General features: G+C 52.2%; 1 protein-coding gene across 1 annotated transcript in view; it reads left to right on the top strand.

The window, feature by feature from the left end:
* The first annotated feature begins 9,655 nt into the window (after window positions 1-9,655).
* The window catches only part of ARFGAP3 (ADP ribosylation factor GTPase activating protein 3), a 55,569-nt gene continuing 41,205 nt past the window's right edge, over window positions 9,656-24,019 (top strand). The window contains exons 1-3 of the mRNA XM_047866822.1: window positions 9,656-9,828; window positions 16,320-16,438; window positions 23,741-23,813. Of these exons, the coding sequence (XP_047722778.1) occupies window positions 9,760-9,828; window positions 16,320-16,438; window positions 23,741-23,813 (261 nt within the window). The 5' untranslated portion in view covers window positions 9,656-9,759. The remainder of the gene's footprint in view (window positions 9,829-16,319; window positions 16,439-23,740; window positions 23,814-24,019) is intronic.

Genomic DNA, 24,019 nt, shown 5'->3' with positions numbered 1-24,019 from the left:
GCCAGAACCTTCTGGCATCCTTGACTGCCCCTCCCACACCTTCTGTGCTGGGCCACCGAGTCCTCTTCGTCCCTCTGTCCTTCCCCCTCCATAGCAACCGCTGGGGTCCCAGCTGCCTCATCTCCGGGATCACTACTGCACGCACACCACCTTCACGGGGCCCTGGGACCCTCTGCTGCCTGCCCGGTCCCTTCCCCTCAGCAGAGGGTGGGAAAGGGTATTTCAGCTCCCGTCCAAGCCCCAGGGAATGCCCCGAGGGCCAGCAAGCCCTGGCTGAGTGACCCAGGCAGAGATCCGCTCTGCAGCAGCTTGAGCTAAAACACTAGGTTTTCCGAGTTCCGAGCGGGCCCGTGTCCTGGGCTTCGCGGCAGGGCCCTTTACCACCCTTTACGTGCCTGGTCTGGTGTTTGCTGGGTGACCTGTGGGCTTGGGCTGTGACTGGGGGCAGACTTGGAGGCGGCTGCCTACAACCCGTCAGCATACTGATGGGGGAGGTCGGGGAGGGTCCCTGTGGGCCACGGGACCACCCCCTCTACTTGTTCACGGGGAAACGGGCCACGTCAGGGGCAGGAGTGAAATTCCCGCGGTCGCAGAGTGAATGGTTTGGGGGCACTGAGCGGCGCCTGACCCTGAGTAGCCCCTCCTGGCGGGGAGTCAGCTGGCCCTCTGCCTGGGTGATATTCACTCACCTGAGCATTTCTTGAGAACCTACTGTATGCAAGGCTAACCGGTGCCAGGACAGAAGCGAGGAAGGACACAAGTTTGCCTCGAGGGGACTCCAGAAGCTCAGGGAGGGACCCGAGTCATTCTGACACCCGGGAGGAGGGGGTGCCTAGTGGACTCTGGAGGCCACCCTATAAGTCTCAGGAAATTCGGACAAACAGGGCCCCAACCCAGCTCCAAGGCTCTTGGGGGCACAGTACTTGGGGTCCTGGAGCTGTTGCCCCCACTTCCGGTGGGAAGCATCCCTTGCCTGGCAAGATGTCGGGATGGACTGCAGACTGACCGGGGAGGACCCCCACCCCTGTGCGGCCTGAAGCCCGAGCAAGTGCCTGAACCTCAGAGGCTCGCTCTCCATAAAATGGGAATGATCTTGGGCGGGGGGGGGGGGCGGAAGCAGGAGACCTTGCTGGACCGGTGCCTTGCCCTCTGCATCCCTTCCCCAGACACCTGCAGGAGGTGTGTGCCCCTCTCTGGACTCTGTTTTCCCTTAGAAGGCCAGGCATCAACTTCCGGGCTGGACCTCTGTGGTCTCTGGTGGGAGTGAGCAGCAGGGCCCAGGCCACAGCGCCCAGCACACAGATGTGGGCCACTGGTGGAGGGATCTGGGGCTGGGATAGAGGCGCTCCGCTGCCCCAGGGAGGACAGACCCAGGCCAGACGGAATCTGGCAGGCTTGCTGTTGAGGCACAAGGTCATCCTGCACCAGGTGGGGCCACTGCCAAGCACAGAGTTCGAGGAGCCAGGCTGAGCCCGCACGGGCAGGGGACAGGCAGTTTCTCAGCCCACTGTTTCCATCCAGCCTTGGGCTTAACATTTATCAGCTACACGTCGGGTCCAGTCCTGAGCACCTTTCTCGGCAAAGGGTCATACAAACCTCCTCGTTATGTCTGAGCGCCATTTTGCAGATGAGGAAACAAACCAGAGAGGTTGACTGACTTGCATGAGGCCACACAGCAGGTTAGGGGCAGAGCTGGGGTTTCAACTCCAGTGCCTAACTCCAAAAAGCAGGTGCTATCGAACCCCCGGAGGACTCGTTACAACCCAGCTTCCTGGACCACGTGCCAGAGTTTCTGAGTCACGAGGTTGGGGATGGGGTCCAGAGTTTGCCTATCTAGCAAGTCCCACGGTGCTGATCCAGGACTACACTTTGAGAACCGCTGGTCCAACCAGCAAGTCAGAGCCGCAAAAAGTACCAGCGATTCCATGTATTCCTTGATTTGTTCATATGACCAGCGGATGCGTCTAACCCAGCTCTGGGGCATGGAAGCTGGTCTCTGGGGATCCAGAGACTGATAGACCACGGTCTGGCCCAAGGGGGTGGGGAAAATATGTCCAAAGAGAGCCCAGGGAGCAAGGGACACAGACCAATGTGACATCCCATTCCTGGCTATTCCCATGATTCCCATGCAAGGGGCGGGGAAGGTTAAGGGGCAGCCACCTGGCAGAGGGAGAGATCTCCCACCGGGGTCAGATGGGCACCTCGTGTCAACCAATGAGCTTCAGGTCCTCAGGTAAGCCCCTCCCCCTCATCTGGAAAATGGGGAGCCGGTTCCTACCTTCTCTTTTTCATGATCATGTGGGGCTAGAGTGCGAACGTGCTTGACAAACACACGAATCTGGGGAACACTGTTGCCGAGGCAGTCTAGCCCCGGATGTCATCGCGACTCAAGCCGATAATTGCCAAGGTAAGCAGATCTCAGATGGAGAGTCCAATTCCTCCCGACCAGTCGCTGGGCATGTGTCCTTCCTCCAGACCCCATGTGTTCATCCATGTATGAAACTGTATGCAAGGAGGCTGGGTTTTTTCTGCACCAAAATCTGAGAAAAGATTTTTGTTTCCCTGAAACTTAACAACAGTCTTACAAAGGCATAAAAATGAAGCTAGTGGTTAAAAGCGTGGGCTATGAGGGGCGCCTGGGTGGCTCAGCTGAGCGTCCGACTTCGGCTCAGGTCATGATCTCACCATCCGTGAGTTTGAGCCCCGCGTCGGGCTCTGTGCAGACGGCTCGGAGCCTGGAGCCTGCTTGAGATTCTGTGTCTCCTTCTCTCTCTGCCCCTTCCCTGCTCTCTCTCTGTCTCTCAGAAAATAATAAATAAACATTACAAAGTAAAAAAAAAAAAGCATGGATTATGAGGTAACAGTCCTTGTGCTCAGACTTGGTCCAACTCTATGACCTTAATGAGCTACGTGAGCTTGATTGAAATACTTCGTCTCTCTAAGCCTTGGTTTGCTCATTGATAAAATGGGAACAATAGTGGTTCACATTTGTATTTCACTCTGTGCCAGACCCTGTTCTAACCTCTTCAGCGTCTGTTAACTTCCTGAATTCTACAGCAGCCCCATGAACTACGTGCATGAGATCATTCCTAGTTTTACAGGTAAGGAGCTGGAGGCACAGAGAGGTTGGGGGAACTTGCCCAACGGGCCACAGCTGCCACCCGGCCAGGCGGGCGTTCAGACGCGGGGGGTGCAGTACAAGCCATGCCCGCTAGGCTGTGCTGTTGGACTGTGAGGGCGAGGAGGTGCCCGCCCCCCCCCCCCCCCCCCCCCCCCCCCCGGGCGGTGCTCAGCAAAGCACACGTCCGGGACCCAGTTCCCCAGCAGATCGCTGCCTGACCGAAAGGCCCTCCCCTGTGCTCTGGAGCACCCCACCTCACTGTCACTGCGGGCACGAAGAGCAAGCCGCTTGGTGTGGGGACTGAGCCTTCCTATCTCCAGCCCCAGAGCTTGTCTCTAGCCCTCTGGCGCTCGCGGAGCTAACCTGAAAAGATGAGGTGACATCCATTCTGGACCATCCAGTGAAATTCAGGTTCTAGTGTTTTCCACCTCTTCGAATCCTTTGTGGAAAGGACTGGGAAATGAAGGAAGGGAGGAACGTGATTAGGGAGCGTGGGGCAAGCTCCCTGATCACAAAGTACAGGCTAACAGCACCCCCACCCCCACCCCGGGTAGAATATTCCTCGGAGACTCCCGGCCCCCCAAGAACAAAGGGCAAGGGGTTTAAGTGCTTGCCGTGGTGCTGCGGGGAAACTCAGGCAAATGAAAAATTAAATTCCCTTGCTGCCTACAGCCCATCGACAAGTCCTTGAAACCAAGAGTGACCTCCCTCCAGGAGCTCAGCTGCCCCGATGATGACACTCCGCTGGGGCAAAAGAGGACCTTAGCCTAACATTATCCCCACCGAGGATCCTGTAAATGTACTTCCTCATCTCAACTGCCCCAGCATATATGCTGGCAATCCTGCTCCAAGCTTACGGCCCCCCTCTCCCTTCTGCAGGGGTTTTACTAAGTCATAAATGACGTTCCCCCGGCCACAGCCAGCCCCTCAAGGTCCTGGAAACCTTGCTTCCAAAATACCTTAGAGATCTACTCTATCCCTGCCCCCTGCCAACCTGGGGGGGGGGGCGTGTAATGAGTTACCCCTCACGACCCCAGCTCCGCTCTTCCTGCCCACGGGTCCTGTCCCCGGGCTTTAATAAAATCATCTTTTTGCACCAAAGACGTCTTCAAGATTCTATCTTGGCCGTCGGCTCCGGACCCCTCCACCGTCACCCAAAACTTCATCGGAACAGATGAACGAAGAACTACGTAAATAACATTGACCGCTTTGAGGAAAGGTTAAGTAGCACTGTGAGGTCAGGTCCAGTGTGGCAGAGATGGCCGGGCCGCAGAAACCTGAAGGGCGGGCTGGCCGGGAGGCACAAAGACCAATAGCCCGGAGCCCAACGGCATTCAATGGCCAACGCAAAACTGACCGCAAGCAAACTGGGTGCAGCTAACGCGCCACTTCCGGGTCAGGACAGCCAGGCTGCTCCTGCCCCTTTATAATATTTGCAAATAACAAGGTTAATGTTTCTCGCTTCGTTGTAAAAAGGAACGAAGGTTCAGCTGGACCCTGGGAAACCGGGCAAAAAGTATTCAGAAAGACAAAGTCACCCGTGGTCCGGCTGTCCATGCGCCGCACTGCTCATATTCCCGTGTATTTTTATCTAGTCTTTCTTCTACACGCGCACGTATGTAGCGCACGTATCGTGTCGTCGTTGCCAGCAGTGCGCACGCGTCTTACAAAATTGGGATCATACCGCAAATGTAGTTTGCCACCCTGCTTCATTCTCTTAACGTTCCACGAGCCTTTTCTCAGGACCCTAAATATGCTTCCACTCAAAATAGAACATTTAATGGCTGCGTGGTATCCCATGGGTCCTGAGTCCCATATTCCTGAGCTTTTGTTTCATTTCCTGTTTCTTTTTTCACCTTTTAGGTATAATTTACATACGGTAACATGTGCCCCATTTCACGTACAGTCAACTTCTGACAGATGCATATAGTCCTGTAACCACCACCACAATGGAGAAATGGAAGTGTCTCATCACCGCCCAAATTTCTCCTGGCTGCTCTGTAGTCAACCTTTCCTTATGGCCTCACCCCTTGGAACTCCCTCATCTGTTTTCCCTTTGTCCACTTTTGCCTTTTCCAGAATGTCCTAGAAGCTCTTCCTGTCCAGGGGCCTGGTCCTCGTGCTTTAGTAAAAGCACCTTTTTGGACCAAAGATGTCTCAAGAATTCTTTGTAGGCCGACAGCTCCGAACCCCAACGTTTCCACAACCCTGGGATCATGACCTGAGCTGAAATCAAGAGTAAGATGCTCAACCGACTGAGCCACCTGGGTGCCCCCCCCCCCCCAATTTTTGTTTTTGTTTCCAGTTTTTGATGATTGTAAATAAATCTGTTATAAACATTCAGGTGCAGGTTTTGTATAAACATAGTTTTCATTTCCGCTTTCCAATTATTTTTGCTAATGGTGCAAATGTTATAGCAATGAGGATATCCCAAATTGTTAATCCCATTACAGGAGCTAAGGGCATCAGCTTAAATTTCTTTTTAAAAATCAATCAGCAGGGTGCCTGGGTGTCTCAGTCCTTTAAGCATCCTACTTCGGCTGAGGTCATGATCTCGCCGTCTGTGAGTTCAAGTCCCACGCCCGGGCTCTGTGCTGACAGCTCGGAGCCCAGAGCCTGCTTCGGATTCTGTGTCTCCCTCTCCCTCTGCCCCTCCCCCACTCGCACTCTGTCTCTCTCTCTCTCTCAAAAATAAACATTAAAAAAAATACAAATAAAAAGTAAAAATCAGTAACATCAAGGCAATAACAAACATCGTTATTTATATATTTTACCTTTTAAAGCGGGGCATTTGTGAATTGACAAGTGTGCACTATCGGAGCATCATAGGCGTTCGTGGGAATCAGATAATGCTGCTCGTGATTTCCTGAGTTCATTTTCAGATGTATCTGACCGGCACAGAAGTGGCGTAAGAGATAGCATTCCTATGTTTTTTTCCTCTTCGGCGCTAACCAAAGTTCACTGGTGTCCTCCTGGGGCAAGGGACAAGGTCTGTGCCTGTTCTCACTTTGTGATTCATCGGATGACTGTCTAGGCAAGTCTACTTTTTCCGTTGAGGCGCACTTGGCTTTCAGCAAGCTCCTATCTAACTGAATGAACTGAATAAACTATTATTTTACTTGGCCACAGCCACACCAGAATGTCTTCGTAAGAGGTAAATAGCAAGGACGGTCCCCGGCAGGCCACGTGGACCTGCCTGTCGGCTGGTTCCTTCTGTATTCTGTTATTCTTATATCTGGAGCAGTGAATTTTTGCCTGCCCTCTTGAGAGCGAGAACCTCTCTTACCCTCTTTTGGATTTGGTATTACTGGGCTTTGGTTCTATTCCTCTCCTGGCAGCGGCGGGTCTTTGCCTGAACCCTGAGGGAGAGTGCTTGTCTGCCACTTTTGTTTTCCAGAAGGGATGCGGGTGGGGTTTTGCGCCCATCTCCGGACAGTTGGAAACCTGACTCACCCAGGGGTGTCTCTCACGTCTCTTTGCCTCCATCTTTCTTATGAAGAAAGGTTTCTGATGGAGGTTTATGGACAAGAGCTTGTGAGTGAATGCAAACCCCTTGCATCTGAGGCCTCTGGCTGTTTCAAACTGACATGCCAGCCCACACTTGGCCTTTAAGAATTCATTACAACTGTAACTGAGTTCCCCTTGCCCACTTGCATGGCGGCCACCTTTCTCCTACGCTTTGCCAAAGGTGAAGGAGTTCTTGTGTTCCTTTGCTCTTTGGGGAGGCTCGTTTCTCTTTGGAATTCAGTTTACTTGGTGGCTTTGCAACCTCAGCCATCTGACTGGCTTGAGAAAAGGCATGCTTTTGTTGATTATCCAGTCTTTTCTCGTGATCGTGTTGGGAGTGGCGCTCTTTTTAGCTTCCTACCTTCGAAGTCTATTCCGCACATCTTTCGTGAATGTACACAATGTGCCAGGCACGTTCTTGCTGCGGGGGACAGAGGCAGAGACGAAACAGATCTGATCTCCATAAACTTATATGCAGTCGAAGAGAGGCAGCCTGTAGTATTACAGACCGTAGTGTTAGGTGCTAGTAAGTTCTATGAAGGACACTTAAGCAGATGAGGACTAAGAATGACGGGTGTACAAATGATGGTGTTCCTCCCTTTATACCCCTGCCTACCAGCGTAGACACCACACTTCACTGAATGGCTTTTTCTTCTCCTCGGGGATCTCTATGCCGTAGAGCAGATAATACTCCGAGTCTGATATGTAACTTGGTAAGTAAGATTTCAGTTCCAAAGAGTAAACAGTCCCATCAGAAAAGATAGGACAGTTCCTCATAAACGTGCCGGGTGTTGTGTGTAGGGCCAAACAGGTATCGAGACAGGGAAACTGAAGGGACCCCGTTAAAACGAAAAACACAAAGCACAAAAACACTTCTCTGCTCTTTTTCCTACGGGAACCTGCACCCCTGTCTTGCGCATGCCTTCACGTATATCCTCCTTGTAAAGGTCAAGGAGTTAATGATTTCTTGAGAGCCTTCCAGCATGATAGAAACATCCAAGGAGTGACCAAGCAGGATCGTCAGGTACATTTTCCAAGACCACAGACTCCAGATACCTCGATGCCAAGACCCCGGGCTCCAGGGCTTCTGGAGGACGCCTGAGCCCCTGTCCTTGTTTTGACCAGTCCTGAGATGCCTAAGTCATGTACACCAGACCACGACCCTCCATTAAAACCCCAGACCCTCCGGGTGCCCAGGTGGCTCGGTCAGTTAAGCGGTTAAGTGTCTGACCCTTGATTTGGGCTCAGGTCATGATCTCACGGTCGATGGGATTGAGTCTGTTGGGCTCTGTGTTGACAGCATGGCTCCTGCTTGGGATTCTCTCTCTCTCTTTCTCTCTCTCTCTCAAACAAAACAAAACAAAACAAACAAACAAACAAAAAAACACATTAAAACAACAACAACCCAGACCCCAAGCAAAGGAGAGACTCTCTTCTTTCCTTTCCGAGTCTCCCAGACGTTCCGTCTGCTATGTTGTATCACTTACGCTATGAAATAACCTTTGCTCTCACTTCCTCTCTCCCACTAGGTTGGATTTCTGTCCTGTGCAAAGCCAAGGGCCCTCTTGGCTGGTCCTGCAGGACTCCCTCCAGGTCCTCTGAAGGGCCAGCCTGCATCAACACCAAGGGACCCAGAGTACAGGAATATCTACTTGGACTCAATAGAAGGAAGAACTTTCAGTCACAGGTATCTGCAAAAGTAACTCACTGTTCTGGACGGTCATGTTTTCCTTCCTTGAGGAAAAGTTCCAACCCTGGGTTTATCTGAGTCCACATCCCAGCAAGCTGCCAACTTCCCCTGAGGGCATCTAACCACACAGGTTGAGTGAGCACTCCTGGCTTCTAAAAGCAGAAAGAAACTGCCAGAGCCTTTTCCAGGGATCCCGGGGGGGAAGCTGCTTCCGGGGGTGCCCTGATTCTTCATCTCCAGCCCCATTGTACAGATGAGCAAGCCAGGAGTCAAGGCGACCTGACCAAGGCCACAGAAGAGGAAGTAGCGGGCTGAATCAGGCTTGGAGCTAAGGTTGCCCCGTTTTCCTTGCACGTGCATGCACCACCCAGGTGCACCCCAGCCTCAGGTGACAATTTCCCGGCGGCTCGACACCCAGACGGTGAAAGAGGCACCTTTCTCCACGAGTTTATTTATATTTTTAAAAATTTACTAATTTATTGAGAGAGTGGGGGAGGGGGTGGGGGAGGGGGTGGGGGTGGGGGTGGAAAGCATCCCAAGCAGGCTCCTCGCCATCAGTGCAGAGCCGGATCCCGGGCTCGATCCCATGAACCGTGACATCGTGGCCTGGGCCGAACCCAGATGCTTAACTGACCGAGCCGCCCAGGCGCCCCTCCTCGAGTTCAAACCCTCTGTAACGTCAGCCAAAGGATGGGCTGCAGCCCGGGGCGCTGGGGAAAGTCGCGCTGCTTTTCTGGTCTATTCACCAGTTGGGGCTGAGCCTCAAGAGAACGGCCCTCTCTCGCTGACCCGATACCCAAACAGATCCTCTAAGAAAACCAATTTTCGGGCGATGAAAGCTTCCCCACCCCAGGGGTCGGCTTCACCTTAATGAAAAAAAAGATTTTTTTTTTTAAAGGAAGGAAGGTGACAAGCGACAATCGGCGTCGGGAGGTGGCGGGTCGGCCCTTTGCCCTCACGTCTCCTCCTCTGCCACCTGGAGGGACTGGTTCTGCGCCCTCACGAGGACGAGGTGAGAAGACCTCGGCCAAGCACGCAGTCGGCCGTCGGTCGACGTGGCGATCCACCTGCCCGAGTGGCGGCGGGTCCCAAGCGCCAGCGCGCGGGAACCAAACCCATCCGCCCCCAGCTTCGCCTCGCACGGTCCGGAGCAGACGGCGACCGGAAGAAGGCGCCCGAGACTCCTGCGCACGCGCGGACAGCGCCGGGGCGGGGCCCGAGCGGGCGGAGCCAGCGGCGCTGCCGAGCGAGGCCGCGAGAAGAGAGCGGCGCGTGAGCTCCGGTTGTGGGCGGGACAGGGGGCGGGGGCTGGGGGCGGGGCCTGGCCGTCACGCTCAGCCCCGCCCCCTTCGGCCGCCGTCTATCTCCCGGAGGCGGCAACCGCTCCTGCTTGGTCCTTCCCGGTTGGCCGGGCCCGCGGCGCCTCGCTTCTGTGGTGACCATGGGGGACCCCAGCAAGCAAGACATCCTGACCATCTTCAAGCGCCTCCGCTCGGTGCCCACCAATAAGGTAACGGCTGCCGGGCGTGTTGAGGCTTGCTGGCCATCGGCGCCGAACCCCGCGGGCGGCCCCTGCTGCGGCAGTGGCCGCGGCCGCGGGAGGAGGGGCCGGCCCGGCCTGTGACACGTCGCACTTGCGGCGGCGCCTGGGCCTCGCTGGAGTCCGGGCCGCGCGCCGCCCCCAGCCTCAGCAAGGGAGCGGGGGAGGGGGCGCACACCGGGGCCCCGGGCGGGGCGGGCACTTGGGGGTCCCGGGGGCCGGGGGGGGGGGCACAGACCTTGTGGTTCCTGACACCGAGCGGGGGAGCACACACGGGGGGCAGGGTGGCGGAGTGGACCCCGTGAGTTCTGGAGAGAGCTGCGGGCGAGCTCGGGGCCCCGAGAGAGGGCTGGGGGGCATACACAGGGGCTCCTGTGAGCGGGGCGGACACCGCAGGCCACCTGTGACCCAGCTGGGACGCATGCACCGGCTCGGAAACTCCAGCTGGCAGCGCTGGGCGCGTGGGGAAGCTCGTGCGACCCCACTCCCCACCCCGCACCCCCCACCCCCAGCCCCGCACACTGGAGCTGACCTCTGAAGTTCCTGGGGTGCCTGTTGGAGCCTGCTTGGTTGCCCGTGGTTTTGATGGCAGCCTCAGTTTCCCTGTCTGCTAAAGCGGCCAAGTGGTGTGTGTTCAATGGCCTCTTTTCTCTTGCTAAGAAGGCCCACCATACACCCCCTTCTCTTTCTTCCCTTTGGGTCTCTCCAAAATCTTTGGAGAGTTTGGAGATTGGGGTTTTCCTTTTTTTTTTTTTTTTTGTCTCAGAGGTGGTTTTCTCCTCTGACTTTTACAACTTTTCGCAACCGGCTGGAGATGTTGTGATGACACATCGAGCTCACGTGACACCCTCCCCTGAGGATCACAGGTCAGCGTGGAACCTGGAGAGTGCAAAGGGCTGTCAGGGCGTCAGCGTGGACTCTCCCCTCCCCTCCCGTGGCAGCAGTTTGTCGGGCTCCCCACTGTCACCTCCAAAGTGAACAGCTGTTAACGATCATGGTCGTGAGCTGGAGCGTCCCAGCATGGAAAGATCCCGAGTTTCGCAAAATTAAGATGTCTTTGTCCTAAGCCTTGGAAGGGAGCCTGTATTTTTACAGACTAAGAGGATGAGAAAGGAAACGGCTTATTGGAGGGGATGTCTGATGAATGTAGGGAAGTCGGAGGAGGAGAAAGGCTCCAGGAATTCTCGAGTGCCCATTTCTTGGCCGTTTTCTTGATTTTCAAATTTAGATTCATCTGTTATTACAAAGAGTGGTTGCCCTAGAGCTAGACAAGGTTAGGGTCTGCGCCTGGCAGTGTAGAAGTTACACTTTTTGTCTGCTCTATCTCCGAAACAGTGTGTCTTCTCTGAATTCATCGAAGGGAAGGTGCCTTCTTTTTTTTTTTTTTAATTTTTTTTTTTTTAACATTTATTTATTTTTGAGACAGAGACAGAGTATGAACGGAGGAGGGTCCAAGAGAGAGGGAGACACAGAATTTGAAACAGGCTCCCCGCTCTGGGCTGTCAGCACAGAGCCCGACGCGGGGCTCGAACTCACGGACCGGGAGATCATGGCCTGAGCCCAAGTCGGACGCCTAACCGACTGAGCCACCCAGGCGCCCCGAAGGTGCCTTCTTTTAAGGAAGAGCTCATCGTCTTTAGGACCCTTTGAGGGATATGTGTGGGCTTATTGGTAACTATGTCACCTTGGGCAGGTTCCTTGGCCACGTTGTACGTCATTTTCCTCAGCGGAAAATGGAGACACGAGCAGGCTCTAATCCAGAGGGTTATTGCAAAGGATTAAATGAGAAAACCCAAGAAAAGCAGTTGGAACAGTACCTCCGTGTGCCGGTCCCCACTAGTGTCAGCTAGTTTATTGTTACTGTTATTGTCACAAACCCACGCACCTGTGGAAAATGTTATGTCCCGTAACAGGATTAATAAAAGCGTGGAGCAAAAATATTTTCTGGTAGTGTTCCGCAGCATTGTGCTACCTTTCTTGATGAAGAATTTTTCACTTGATCCTTAGGAAGAAACCGTTAGATAAGCAAAGATGAAAACTCATTTTAGTGATGTGGAAGAGTTGGGGAACAGTGAGCATTTTAAAAAGTTTTTTTTAATGTTTATTTTTGAGAGAGAGAGAGAGAGAGACAGAGCGTGAGCAGGGGAGGGGCAGAGAGAGAGGGAGACACAGAATCTGAAACAGGCTCCAGGCTCCGAGCTGTCAGCACAGAGCCCGATGCAGGGCTCGAACTCACGAATCGCGAGATCGTGACCTGAGCCGAAGTCAGACGCTTCACCGACTGAGCCGCCCAGGCGCCCTAACCGTAAGCATTTTTAAGAAGGGGCTGTAACGGAGAGAGCTGTAAGATATACAGACGGAAGAGGTACTTCAAAAGAAACCACGTGGTTTACTTTAAGAATACGTTATCCGATGTCTCCTGCTCGTGTGTGACGAATATTTACCGTGGATCAAGGTTTTAACTCAGAAGGGTCTGTTTTCTGGTTTGAGAAGTCCTTCCTGGTCTCTCTGTGTTTTACCGCTCGAGTTTTACTGCTCGATTGCTTGAGTTGTTCCGCCAACAAGTATTCGCTGGGCAGCTGCGGTCCACAGAGCGGTGGGGCACACTGAGGGATCCAGAGACAGACTCCTGCCCTCAGGAAGCTTCCAGTCTGGCGGGTGGAAGACAGATAAAGGACAGCCTGGCCTGTGAGAGGGCAGTGTGGTGAGGGGTGAAGAGTGAGCCCTGGGGCAGACCGCTGGGGGTGTAGAGTCCCCAAGATCCCGCTTCTCAGCTGTGATACTTCACTTCGTAATTCCTTAGTTTTCTCTAAAATGGGGGTGAAAACCCACACCAAGTGCTTTGCGGAGAATACGAAATGTGCAAAATGAAAATGCAGGGCCCTTGTTTAAAAAGCGTTGGAGGGGCGCCTGGGTGGCGCAGTCGGTTAAGCGTCCGACTTCAGCCAGGTCACGATCTCGCAGTCCGGGAGTTCGAGCCCCGCGTCAGGCTCTGGGCTGATGGCTCGGAGCCTGGAGCCTGTTTCCGATTCTGTGTCTCCCTCTCTCTCTGCCCCTCCCCTGTTCATGCTCTGTCTCTCTCTGTCCCAAAAATAAATAAACGTTGAAAAAAAAAAAAAAAAAAAAAGCGTTGGAAATTTCAGGGCCCCTGGGTGGCTCAGTCGGTTGAGCGTCCGGCTCGATTTTGGCTCAGGTCATGATCCCAGGGTTGTGGGATCGAGCCCCTGTGTCGGGGTCTATGCTGAGCGTGGAGCCTGCTTAAGATTCTCCCTTTCTTTCTTCCTCCGCCCTCTTGCCTGCTCGTGCGTGCGCGCTCTCTCTCTAAAATAAAAATTAAAAAAAAGTGTTGAGAATTTCAAGATGGGACAGCAGAGCATTAAGCAGCCGTGGGGCCCTGGGCAGCCATATAGGTCACACGTGTGCCCAGAAGCTGGCCTCGATGGGGATAATAATAATGCCTTCTTGTAGGGTTGTTATGATGGTCCAGTTGGCCAATAGCAGTACCTGATGTGGAATAAACACTCCGCGTTAGCTGTTACTTCTCTAGTAGTTACTCTTGTCAGTAGGCAAAGCCAACCGTTAGAGATAGTTGCTTTCCAACACCATGAGAAGTGATATTCTGCTTAGAAAACCGTATCTCAGGGCGCCTGGGTGGCTCAGTCGGTTGAGCGTCCAACTCTTGATTTCCACTCAGCTCATGATCTCACAGTTGGGGTTCGTGAGATCGAGCCCCGAGTTGGGCTCCGTGCTGACAGCGAGGGACCTGCTTGAGATTCTCTCTCCCTCCCTCTCTGCCCTTCCCCCACTCGTTCTTTCTTTCTCTCTCTCTCCCGAAATAAAGAAGTAAACTAAAAAAAAAAAAAGAAAAAAAAAAAGGAAAAGAAAAAGAAAACCATATCTCAGTTTTGCTGTGGGACTGCATATCACAACCAAGTGCAATCCCGCTCTCAAAGCCGCCTCCCGCTCCAGCATGTGTGAGAGCCAGACTTGCATCGCTAACTGCCTGCTGGTCTCACACCCCGCAGTACCTGATCTCAACCGCCCCTACACACTGTCCAACAACCTGTGTGTGCATTCAGTAGGTGCCCACTTGGTGCCAGGCTCCGTGCTCAGCTCGGGTGCACAAGATAGGACGCCTGCCCTCGCGGAGCTACGTTCTGGCAGTTTCTCATCTTAGCTGCTGGTCACGAGGGTGCTGAGACCAGCCTGTTAGAAGCCAGTCTGCGCTCTCCCCAGCCACGCGACAAGCCCACACCGGGAAGATTCTCAGTCTTGCCCGTTCTGGGCCGTGCGCCATCGCCCTTGTCACCTCCCTCGCGGGGCGTCTCCTCCGCAGGCTGTCGCCGCTTACTGTGCCTTAAGATTCCGTTCTTGAGAGTCCAGTTGCCTCTCGGGGGCTGTCTAGAGAACTTTTTCTCTCCTGTCCTTGCTTACTAAGATTCCGCCTATAACTAACCGTCTTGCCTTCTTGCCTGCTGACTGTGGGTGCATGTGCGGGCTCCACGCGGGCAGACTCTTCCTGAACCCCCTTCGGATGTCTGCTTCCCGTGTTTCCGGTCCTTACTTGGTAGTAAGTGCACAACGATTGGTTGAGTCAGTGGGGGACTACGGGCGGCCTCTTGCAGAGGGACAGCGCCGTTGGCAGAGTTGGTCACACTGTTTGGGGTCCCACGGAAGGGGATTCCTTACTCGACTGGCTGTTACCTCGGGGCATCTTAATTTCTGTGTCCTACCCTCCCCCTGCGCAGTGAGCTCCAGAAAGGCCAGCAGGTGGCCTGGCAGGGGACAGGGTCCCAGCAGGTGTTTGTGGAATCCGTTCCCAAATACCTTAGTGCCTACCAAGGTATCTGGCATACAGCAGGTAGTCAGTAAACACTGGAGCGGACCGGCACCTTCCGCGTCAGTTGTCACTCTAACCCCATACTTCGTGGGAGCCTGTCGTGCTGAGGGCCTTTGGAAAATCCGCCCATGTTTTCACTCTCGCGTTGCCCTCAGAAGGCCAGAAGCCAGATCTTTCTTGATGACTGTAGTTGGGACAAACTTCCCATAGGCGTCTCTGTCTATCAAGTGTATTTAAAATCTGGGACTCTTATTCTGGAAGAAAAAAAAAACGTTCTCTTATTAGTGGAGTTTTTGCCATTCTGTTGTTCTTTTTTTAATTTTTTAAAAAATGTTTTTATTTTTATTTTTGAGACAGAGAGAGACAGCATGAGCAGGGGAGGGGCAGAGAGAGAGGGAGACACAGAATCCGAAGCAGGCTCCAGGCTCTGAGCTGTCAGCACAGGGCCGGACGCGGGGCTCGAACTTATGAGCTGTGAGATCACGACCTGAGCCGAAGTCAGACGCTCAACCGACTGAACCACCCAGGCGCCCCGTCCCCTTCTGTTGTTCTGACTTTAATTAATTATAAATACTAAATTCTGTGACAAACTCTGGATATTTTAAAGTCGCTTTTATGCTCCTGTTGCCAGACGCTCTCAGATGAAGACTGTTTGACCTCAGTCAGTGTTGAGGGAGGAGGGCCCTGGCTCTCTCATGAGGGTGCCGTCAGGCCGTCTGCTGGGGCTGCCGTCTCTCCAGGCTGGGGTTCCCCACTCTCAAGCTCGGTCCTGAGGTGCTCCGCCGGCCCCTGCTCCTCACTGGCTCGTTGCCCTCGGGGCGTCCGTCCCTCACCACTTTGAGCCTCTCCCCTGGGCCGTTCGAGTGTCCCCCAGACCTGCCAGCTAGCCTCCCCCAGAGCCAGTGCTCCAGGGGAGAGAGGTGGCAAGAGACAGAAAGGAAGCCACGGCATCTTTTATTATCTAATCTTGGAAACTTCTGCCTTCTTACTGGTCACAGGTCACCCCGCGCAAGTGAGGGTGGCTCCCATCCCCTCCGCCTCAGCTGACTGGGGGCCAGTGGAGAGCCACTGGCTGGAAGGCCACGAGGCCACAAGGCCTTGAGTGTTCCCACCAGGGGGACGTCCCTGGTTAGTGTTCATTCGCGTGACTGGTAGGGAGCCCTGCTGATGCCTAATTAATACATAATTACCTGTAACATAATAATAAAGAAATTGAAAGTTCAGGGTTTTTAAAAAAAATTTTTTTTAGTTGACTTATTTATGTTGAGAGAGACAGTGATAGGGTGAGTCAGGGAGTGGCAGAGAGAGGGGGAGAGAGAGAATCCCAAGCAGGTTCCCCGCAGAGCCTGACGTGAGGCTCGAACTCACGAAACTGTGAGATCGCGCGACCTGAGCCAAAACCAAGAGTTGGACGCTTCACCAACTGAGCCTCCCAGGCGCCCCAAATGTTGAGGTTTTTTTTAAAAAAAAAAAAAAAACCAGGTGAGATATTTTGTACTAACCCGTTTCAAATTGTGAACGTTAAGCAGCTTTCAAGCTCGATCATGTATCGCAGCCTGTAAGATGGCTCATTTAGCTGATAGGGATGAATTAATAACTGAGTTTTGAAATTGTCTTCCAGGTGTGTTTTGACTGTGGGGCCAAGAACCCCAGCTGGGCGAGTATAACCTACGGGGTGTTCCTTTGCATCGACTGCTCAGGGTCACACAGGTCACTCGGGGTCCACTTGAGCTTTATCAGGTGAGTGAGTCTGTTTTCGTCATGGGCGGGAGCGGTTCTTTTCCCCTTTTCTGCTTATGAGAGGCCGGCGAGGAGTCGCGGGGATCGAAATCTTTATAGTTAGGTAACCGGGAAGATGACTTATTTTCCGTTCGGTGACTGTCCCGTAGAGCTCTGTGTCAGAGATCTGAGGCTGTGGTGCTGCAGACAGAGTCAGGAGGGAGGATCTGAGACCCTCTTCCCTTCCTCTTATCCCCTTCTAATAACCAGCAGCTCAGCGACAGCAGGGGGTTGGGGTGCTACGGGCCTGGAGGAGAGCTGATACAAAGGGTGAGAAGCAGGGCGCCTGGGTGGCTCAGTCGGTTGAGCGTCCGACTTCGGCTCAGGTCATGGTCTCCTGGTTGTGAGTTCGAGCCCCGCGTCGGGCTCTGGGCTGACGGCTCGGAGCCTGGAGCCTGCTTCCGATTCTGTGTCTCCCTCTCTCTCTGCCCCTCCCCACTCATGCTCTCTTTCTCTCTCTCTCTCTCTCTCTCTCAAAAATAAATAAAGATTGAAAAAGGTGAGAAGGCTCGTTATAGCACAGGCCTACAGCTCTGGCTCCCAGGGCCGCTGACCTCACGAAGCCTGAGTGAATGATTGTGTTGGGAATTTGAGTGGCAATTTCAAGTGCTTGTAAAAAGAAAGTCTTTTTTTCTTTAATCTGCAGACGTGGGCTGCCATTGGCTCCCTCTGGGGAGTACATATCTTCTACTCTGGACAGTCTGGTTGCAGCCTAGATGGGGCTTTTGCGTGTGGCCCCCTTGGACACAGCCCCACAGTCCGGTGGGAGGCTGAAGTGCCCTTGTGTGAAATAAAATAATCTGAAATAATAAAAGGATCCCCAGGCAGGCTCAGCACTTGGAACTGAGCGAGGCTTGCTCTTCAGCAACCCCCCCTCCATTCCTTATGACTTAAGGAACATCGATATAATACTATTACTATGAAGAACATTGGTTCCTATAAGATAAATCGATTATTATTTGTAATGAGACATTTTCTATAATGGCACAAAAACTACATAGTAAAAATAATATAATTTTCTTTTAAAAATATATTCACTTAAAAAAAAAACAAAACATTCTGATGTACTTTCGTGAGTTCTTTTTTCCGGAAATCAGTTTGTAGAGGCTGATGGGCTAAATATTTATAGCCACATAACTCTGTAGGCAATTACTTAGAAAAGGGAGTTCTTTTGTGTTCTTCCTGGTTTCAGAGTATCTATCCATTTCTGGTCTTTTTGTCTTAGATGCTGCTCCCAGGATATTTTGAATACACTGTCCTGTTCTTGTCCTTTTCTTTAAATGTTGAGGGATTTACTTGCCCGGGCAGGTTTCTTTTTAGGGTACTTCCCTCCTCTCCACCTCCCCCCCACCCCCCCACCCCCCGGATTGGTTGTTACTGGTTACCATAAGGTGAGCTGCTCTGCCCAGAGCTCATGAAGTCTGGACTCCATTGGTCTTCCTTTCTGTCTTCACTGTGTTCTGTCCCTCTTCCTCTGTGCCAAGTCCCGCCCTTGTAATCTGGCCCTCCCTTTGCCTCTCCAGCAAAGCACACCTCCAGTATAAACCATTCCAGGCAATCAGGCGGTCTTCTGACGTGTTCCCTGGTGAGGGGAGGACTGACCCAGATCATAATGAGGCTAGACAGCAGGGTCTGTCTGGGCTGCTGTAGGTTTAATGACTAGCCTTTTAAAATTTTTTTTTTTTTTTCAATGTTTATTTATTTTTTTGGGACAGAGAGAGACAGAGCATGAACGGGGGAGGGGCAGAGAGAGAGGGAGACACAGAATCGGAAACAGGCTCCAGGCTCTGAGCCATCAGCCCAGAGCCTGACGTGGGGCTCGAACTCACGGACTGCGAGATCGTGACCTGGCTGAAGTCGGACGCTTAACCGACTGCGCCACCCAGGCGCCCCAATGACTAGCCTTTTAAAAGTCAGATAAATAGAACTATGAATCGCAGTGTTTATAAATGATTCAGAAACAACTGTCCAAAAGTCCTATACAACCGGAGGGCAGCAGTCTAGGATTTGGGCAAGAGGAAGTCAAGGAAGGTGAGAGTACTCAGCAGGGTTTTTGTTTTTAAGAGGCGGAGGTTTGCTCATTAAAATTTTTTGGGGCGCCTGGGTGGCGCAGTCGGTGAAGCGTCCGACTTCAGCCAGGTCACGATCTCGCGGTCCGTGAGTTCGAGCCCCGCGTCGGGCTGTGTGCTGACAGCTCGGAGCCTGGAGCCTGTTTCCGATTCTGTGTCTCCCTCTCTCTCTGCCCCTTCCCCGTTCATGCTCTGTCTCTCTCTGTCCCAAAAATAAATAAACGTTGAAAAAAAAAATTTTTTTTATTTTTTCTTGGTGGGAAGAAATTACAAACGCTAGGTCATTGGGAAAAAAAAAAAAAATCGAAGCAGTCCCAAAGTTCATAAAGTAAGTGAAAAGTCCTTCCTCTAGAATCCCTTGTCCCTCTGCACCCTCTTCCCCCGCCAGACGCACGCACCGCCCCACCCCCCCAACAGCCCCACCTCCCAGTCACGAACAGATGAACAATTTGGCACGGGTGGAATGTTTATTTAAATGGAGGGTTTTTTTGTTTTTTTTTTTTTTTTTAAGTAGAATTTCAAGTCAACAATTTTACAAAGGAAAAAACCTATGAACTTTTGCCAACCAAAAAGGGAAAGGCGGGTTAGGCGTCCACGGAAATGGCCAGCTGCCTCGGAGCTGACTGCAGAGGATGTAACTGTATTGGCCCCTGCCCACCACCTCCCGGGGCTTGAACTCCGGGCCTCAGCTCCTGGGGCATCTGCGCCTCCCCGTGCTCCTCTCCCTCCAGCCCTGTTTCCTCTCAGGTTCACTGTTAAGTATTTCATGAGCTTATGAAAGGTGAATGGAATCTAGTAGCAGGGTAGGGACAGGCTTCAGTACAGCGTGAATAAGAAGATAGACTGTAGGGGCCTGGGTGGCTCAGTTGGTTAAGCATCCTACTTCGACTCAGGTCACAATCTCACGGGTTGTGGGTTCGAGCCCCACGGAGTCTGTGTCTCCCTCTCTCTCTGCCCGTCCGCCGCTCACACTCTGTTTCTCTCTCCTTCAAAAGTAAATAAACACTAAAAAAGTAAAATAAAAAAAAAAAAAAAGAAACAAAAAGATAGACCGTAAAGTGCCCCATAGGACATGAAAACAGCACTGCCTCTACTTCCGGTTGGAAAGTCAGTCCAAGTTGACCACGAGGTGGTAACATTTGCAATGAATTTCGAAGTTTTGGTGAGATTTTGATCATGGAAACAAGGCAGGGGAGAGGAGGTCAGCAGTCAGGCTTTGAGAAAAGGTATGGGGCGCCTGGGTGGCTCAGTCGGTTGAGCTACTGACTCTTGATATTGGCTCAGGTCATGATCTCAGGGCTGTGAGATCGAACCCAGCATCCCTGCTTGGATTCTCTCCCCGCCCCCGCCACCCCCCCCCGCCCCTCCCTGGCTTACGCATGCGCGCATGCTCTCTCTCCTTCTAAATAAATAAATAAATAAATAAATAAATAATTTAAAAAAGTATAGAGGCTGGAAAAAGTGAACTGTTTAGTAACTACTTTTTTTTTTTTTAACATTTATTCATTTTTGAGACAGAGAGAGACAGAGCATGAACGGGGGAAGGTCAGAGAGAGAGGGAGACACAGAATCTGAAACAGGCTCCAGGCTCTGAGCTGTCAGCACAGAGCCTGACGTGGGGCTCGAACTCACAGACCACGAGATCGTGACCTGAGCGGAAGTCGGACCCCCAACCGACGGAGCCACCAGGCGCCCCAAGTAACCACCTTTTTAAAAAAATTTATTTATTGTGAGAAAGAGCGCAGGAGGACTAGAGAGAGGGAGAGAGAGAATCTCAAGCAGGTTCCTTGTTGTCAGCACAGAGCCCGATGCAGGGCTTGAACTCACGAACCTGGAGATCATGACCTGAGCTGAAACCAAGAGTCGCATGTTTAACTGACTGAGCCACCCGGGGGGGCCCCTAGTAGCTAATTTGTCTAGGCAGAGGAAAATGAAGAGACATAGGATTTCAAGGGGAAGATTTGGGGGACGTTGTGGAGGGTCTTGACTGCCAGGCCAAGAGCCTGTACTTAACTGCTGAGACCTTGAGGGGCGAACGCAGGAAGGCCGACCTGGGCCCCGGGCGCAGAAGGTGCCCACAGATATTGGCCAGACGGTGCTGGGCAGGCGTGAGGAGAGAGGGCACTGTGCCTGGCTGCTGGGGGCTGAAGCCCAGCACCACCCCGACTGTTTCTGGGTGTGCTGCTTGCCTCTCGGTGTCTCTGTTTCCTTCCCTTGAACGTGGGGATGAGAAGCCGGGGAGTCACCGTAGAGGCTTTGGGAGAAGAAAGCGGATGAACCCACATAAAGCCTGGCACATGGTGAGTCCCCAGCAGATGCCGCCAGCGATCAGGTCTGAGTCACGTGTGTGCCCGCCCAGCGGATGCCGGAGGAGAAACATTTGTGATGTTCGTGTAGGAAGGCAACGCCTTGCGTGGTGGCCTTCAATCAAGCAGCCAAGCCAGTTAGCAACAGGCGGCTCCTGAAGCTGTTCCCGGGCTTGTCTGTGAGCCAAAGTCTAGATTAACGGTGCTGGATGGATGAAATTCCATTTAAAATTTTTGATTATGTGATAGCTTTGTCATGTTTATTTGGTGAGATTCCTTCTGATTTCTAAAATCGATTTAAATGTGCTGCTTACTGACTCTGGCAGCCACTAGGGAAGCTAATTCATGCAGTTTTGGGGAGGTTATACTGGACTCATGTAAGGATTACAGAGGTTGTGGGAAGCGTCTTTTCTCATTGACTTGGCTGCTAACAGGAGCCACTTTGTTAAAGTGTCACTGATTCTTCCACTTTTCTTACTGCCTCTGCTTGACTTTTTTCTTAGCGCTGTCACAGACTGTCAATTACCTTTCGTGTCTGTCAATCTACATTGGAGGGAAGAAATCACCTACAGTGAAGTCAGCTCCTCGTGTAGGAATGGGCACTCGTGAGCAATTAAGTTTCCTCTAAAGGTTGACTAGTTTCAGGCTCCACAACCCAGTTCAGGAACAATTCGTTTTAATCTTTTTTTCTAAGGAATATATAGAGTAATATTTGGAGAGAGAGAGAGAGAGCGAGCGAGCGAGCACGAGCCGGAGAGGGGCCGAGAAAGAGGGAGACAGAGGATCTGAAGCAGGCTCTACGCTGTCAGCACAGAGCCCAGTGTGGGACTCAAACTCATGAACTGAACCGTGAGATCACGACCTGAGCTGAGGTTGGACCCTTAAATGGCAGAACCGCCCCTATTTTTTGTTTTTTTTTGTTTTTTTAAGATAGTTTAAGACCAAAAGTTGAGGCCGATTAGCAAAGCCAAGTACTTGCAGCCTCAGTTTTAGGACCTAATTAAGTCAGCCCAAATTCAGGTACCTGTTATGTGCCTGTTGTAGGAGTGTGGCAGAAAAACGTGGGACATTCCTGTCCTCTGGAGCTCGCTGCTTCTGACCTGACACAGCGTGACAGGGTTAACATGATCATGGTGATGGCGACGGTGAGAATTTTAGCCATATGGGATTGACCGCGAGCCAGGCACTTTGCAGATATTAGCTTGTTTGATTTCTACAAGAGTGAGATAGATAATACTATAATTATCACTGCTTTGCACATGAGGAAAGCGGGCACAGAGAAGCTAAGTAACTTCTCCGAGGTCATCCAGCTAGCCACGGCAGAGTTGAGCTTTGTTCTGTCTCGGTCTGTCTCCAGAGGCTGTGCTGTTACCTGCCGTGCTCTGACAGCATGGGATGGGGGTGGTACCTGACTCCGTCTGATGCAGAGTCGTGAACATGTGGCTAAGATCCATCAGAAAAAGGATCTCAGAACAAGGTATATCATTTAGTCACACTGCCTGGTCATCAAATTCTAAAAGATTTTATTTTTGTCTTTGGGAAACCTGCTGCTTATAAAGGGTAGATTAAATTTTGCTTTTTATGTATTGACACGGAGTGGATTTGTTACAGGTGCAAGTAATGATATGTATTAGTGTTGTTATTTTAGGGTAGCTGTTGGCTTCAAAATAACATTCTAACGTTTACAAAGGCTAATAAGCAATACAAATAGGCACAGAAATTGGCAAATGGGAGGGCAGTATAAAAGGAAAAGAGGCGTCTTTTCTTTTTACCTTCCTATTTTGTGTTTTTTTTTTTCAATGTTTATGTTTTATTTTTGGGACAGAGAGAGACAGAGCGTGAACGGGGGAGGGGCAGAGAGAGAGGGAGACACAGAATCGGAAACAGGCTCCAGGCTCTGAGCCATCAGCCCAGAGCCCGACGCGGGGCTCGAACTCACGGACCGCGAGATCGTGACCTGGCTGGAGTCGGACGCTTAACCGACTGCGCCACCCAGGCGCCCCTTTACCTTCCTATTTTGTACAGGTACTCTACCTACACCCATTCAGAAATGTCCACGTTCCTTTACAGTTAGTGGGGGACAAGCTGTTGCATATGGGACAGCCTTGCTTTTTGCTGTTACCTACGGATTTAATGTAAAGGCTTCTAACGTTGTTGGAATATCACACCTTGCTTTACAGTGATCGCTCGGCGAATTGTTATTGTTGGGAAATACGGTTATTGCCTTTACCTTGCCTGGATTTGGTCTCAGTTGCAGAGAAGTAGAGCACGAGGTGTGGTAGGGGAGAAGGCCCTTCCAGCTTTCACGTCAGGAGCACTAAATCCTGAGTTTTCTCCCCTCCCTGATGGCGGTGGTGTTGGTTAGGTCCCTTCTGCTTGCTGATGAGACTGTGAGCGTCCCCGAGGCTCCCGTTAGAGGTCGGACTGGACAAATGCGTAGCTGATCTGAAAAATCAGAAGAGCACATCTGTTTTGAGCAGAGAGACGTTACCGATTTTTAGATCATAAGCCACTGAGAATGGGAGGCGAGGAGCCACAGTTGTTCCAACGGCCCAGGAAGCTCGTCTTGTCCCTGAGCCCCAGATGAGGCGCTGTCTGGAGCAGCGGAAGTGCTCCTGGCCTGGGGCGGCCCACCTGTGGTCACGCGTGGAGGGGAGCGTGTGGCTGGGCCATCGGAAACATGGCTGCCAGGAAGGATGAGAGGGGCCGGGAGCTGTTTGCATCACTATCACAGGCTCTGCAGGCCCAGCACATCCCCTGTCACTGTTAACACAGACCTAGAAGTCTCCAGGATGCTGAAAATCAAGGGAACTCTTGCTTCCAAAACTTTGGTGGCTTCGTTCTGGGGGAAGAACGTGTTAACATTTGAGAACATTCTCCCCATTTAGATCTACTGAGCTGGACTCGAACTGGTCTTGGTTTCAGCTGCGATGCATGCAAGTTGGAGGAAATGCTCACGCAGTAAGTTCATCGCAGACCTGCTGTCTCCCTTCTCGCTGTCAGCGGGGAGGGAAGTTGGGTATTTGCATGTATGAGTTTGGGAGGCCCTATTGAGTAGCTAAGACAAGACGGCGGGCCTGGGAGTGGATGGCCCTGGTAACTTGTTTATCCCCAAATCTTTTAAATACCTCGTAAGCACAAAGCTCTGGGCTGGGTGCTGAGACACA

The sequence above is a fragment of the Prionailurus viverrinus genome, chromosome B4 (genome assembly GCF_022837055.1).
Source record: "Prionailurus viverrinus isolate Anna chromosome B4, UM_Priviv_1.0, whole genome shotgun sequence".
Lineage (NCBI taxonomy): Eukaryota > Metazoa > Chordata > Mammalia > Carnivora > Felidae > Prionailurus > Prionailurus viverrinus.
Note: the sequence above shows the minus strand (reverse complement) of the source record. Positions and strands in the feature narration are given on the sequence as shown.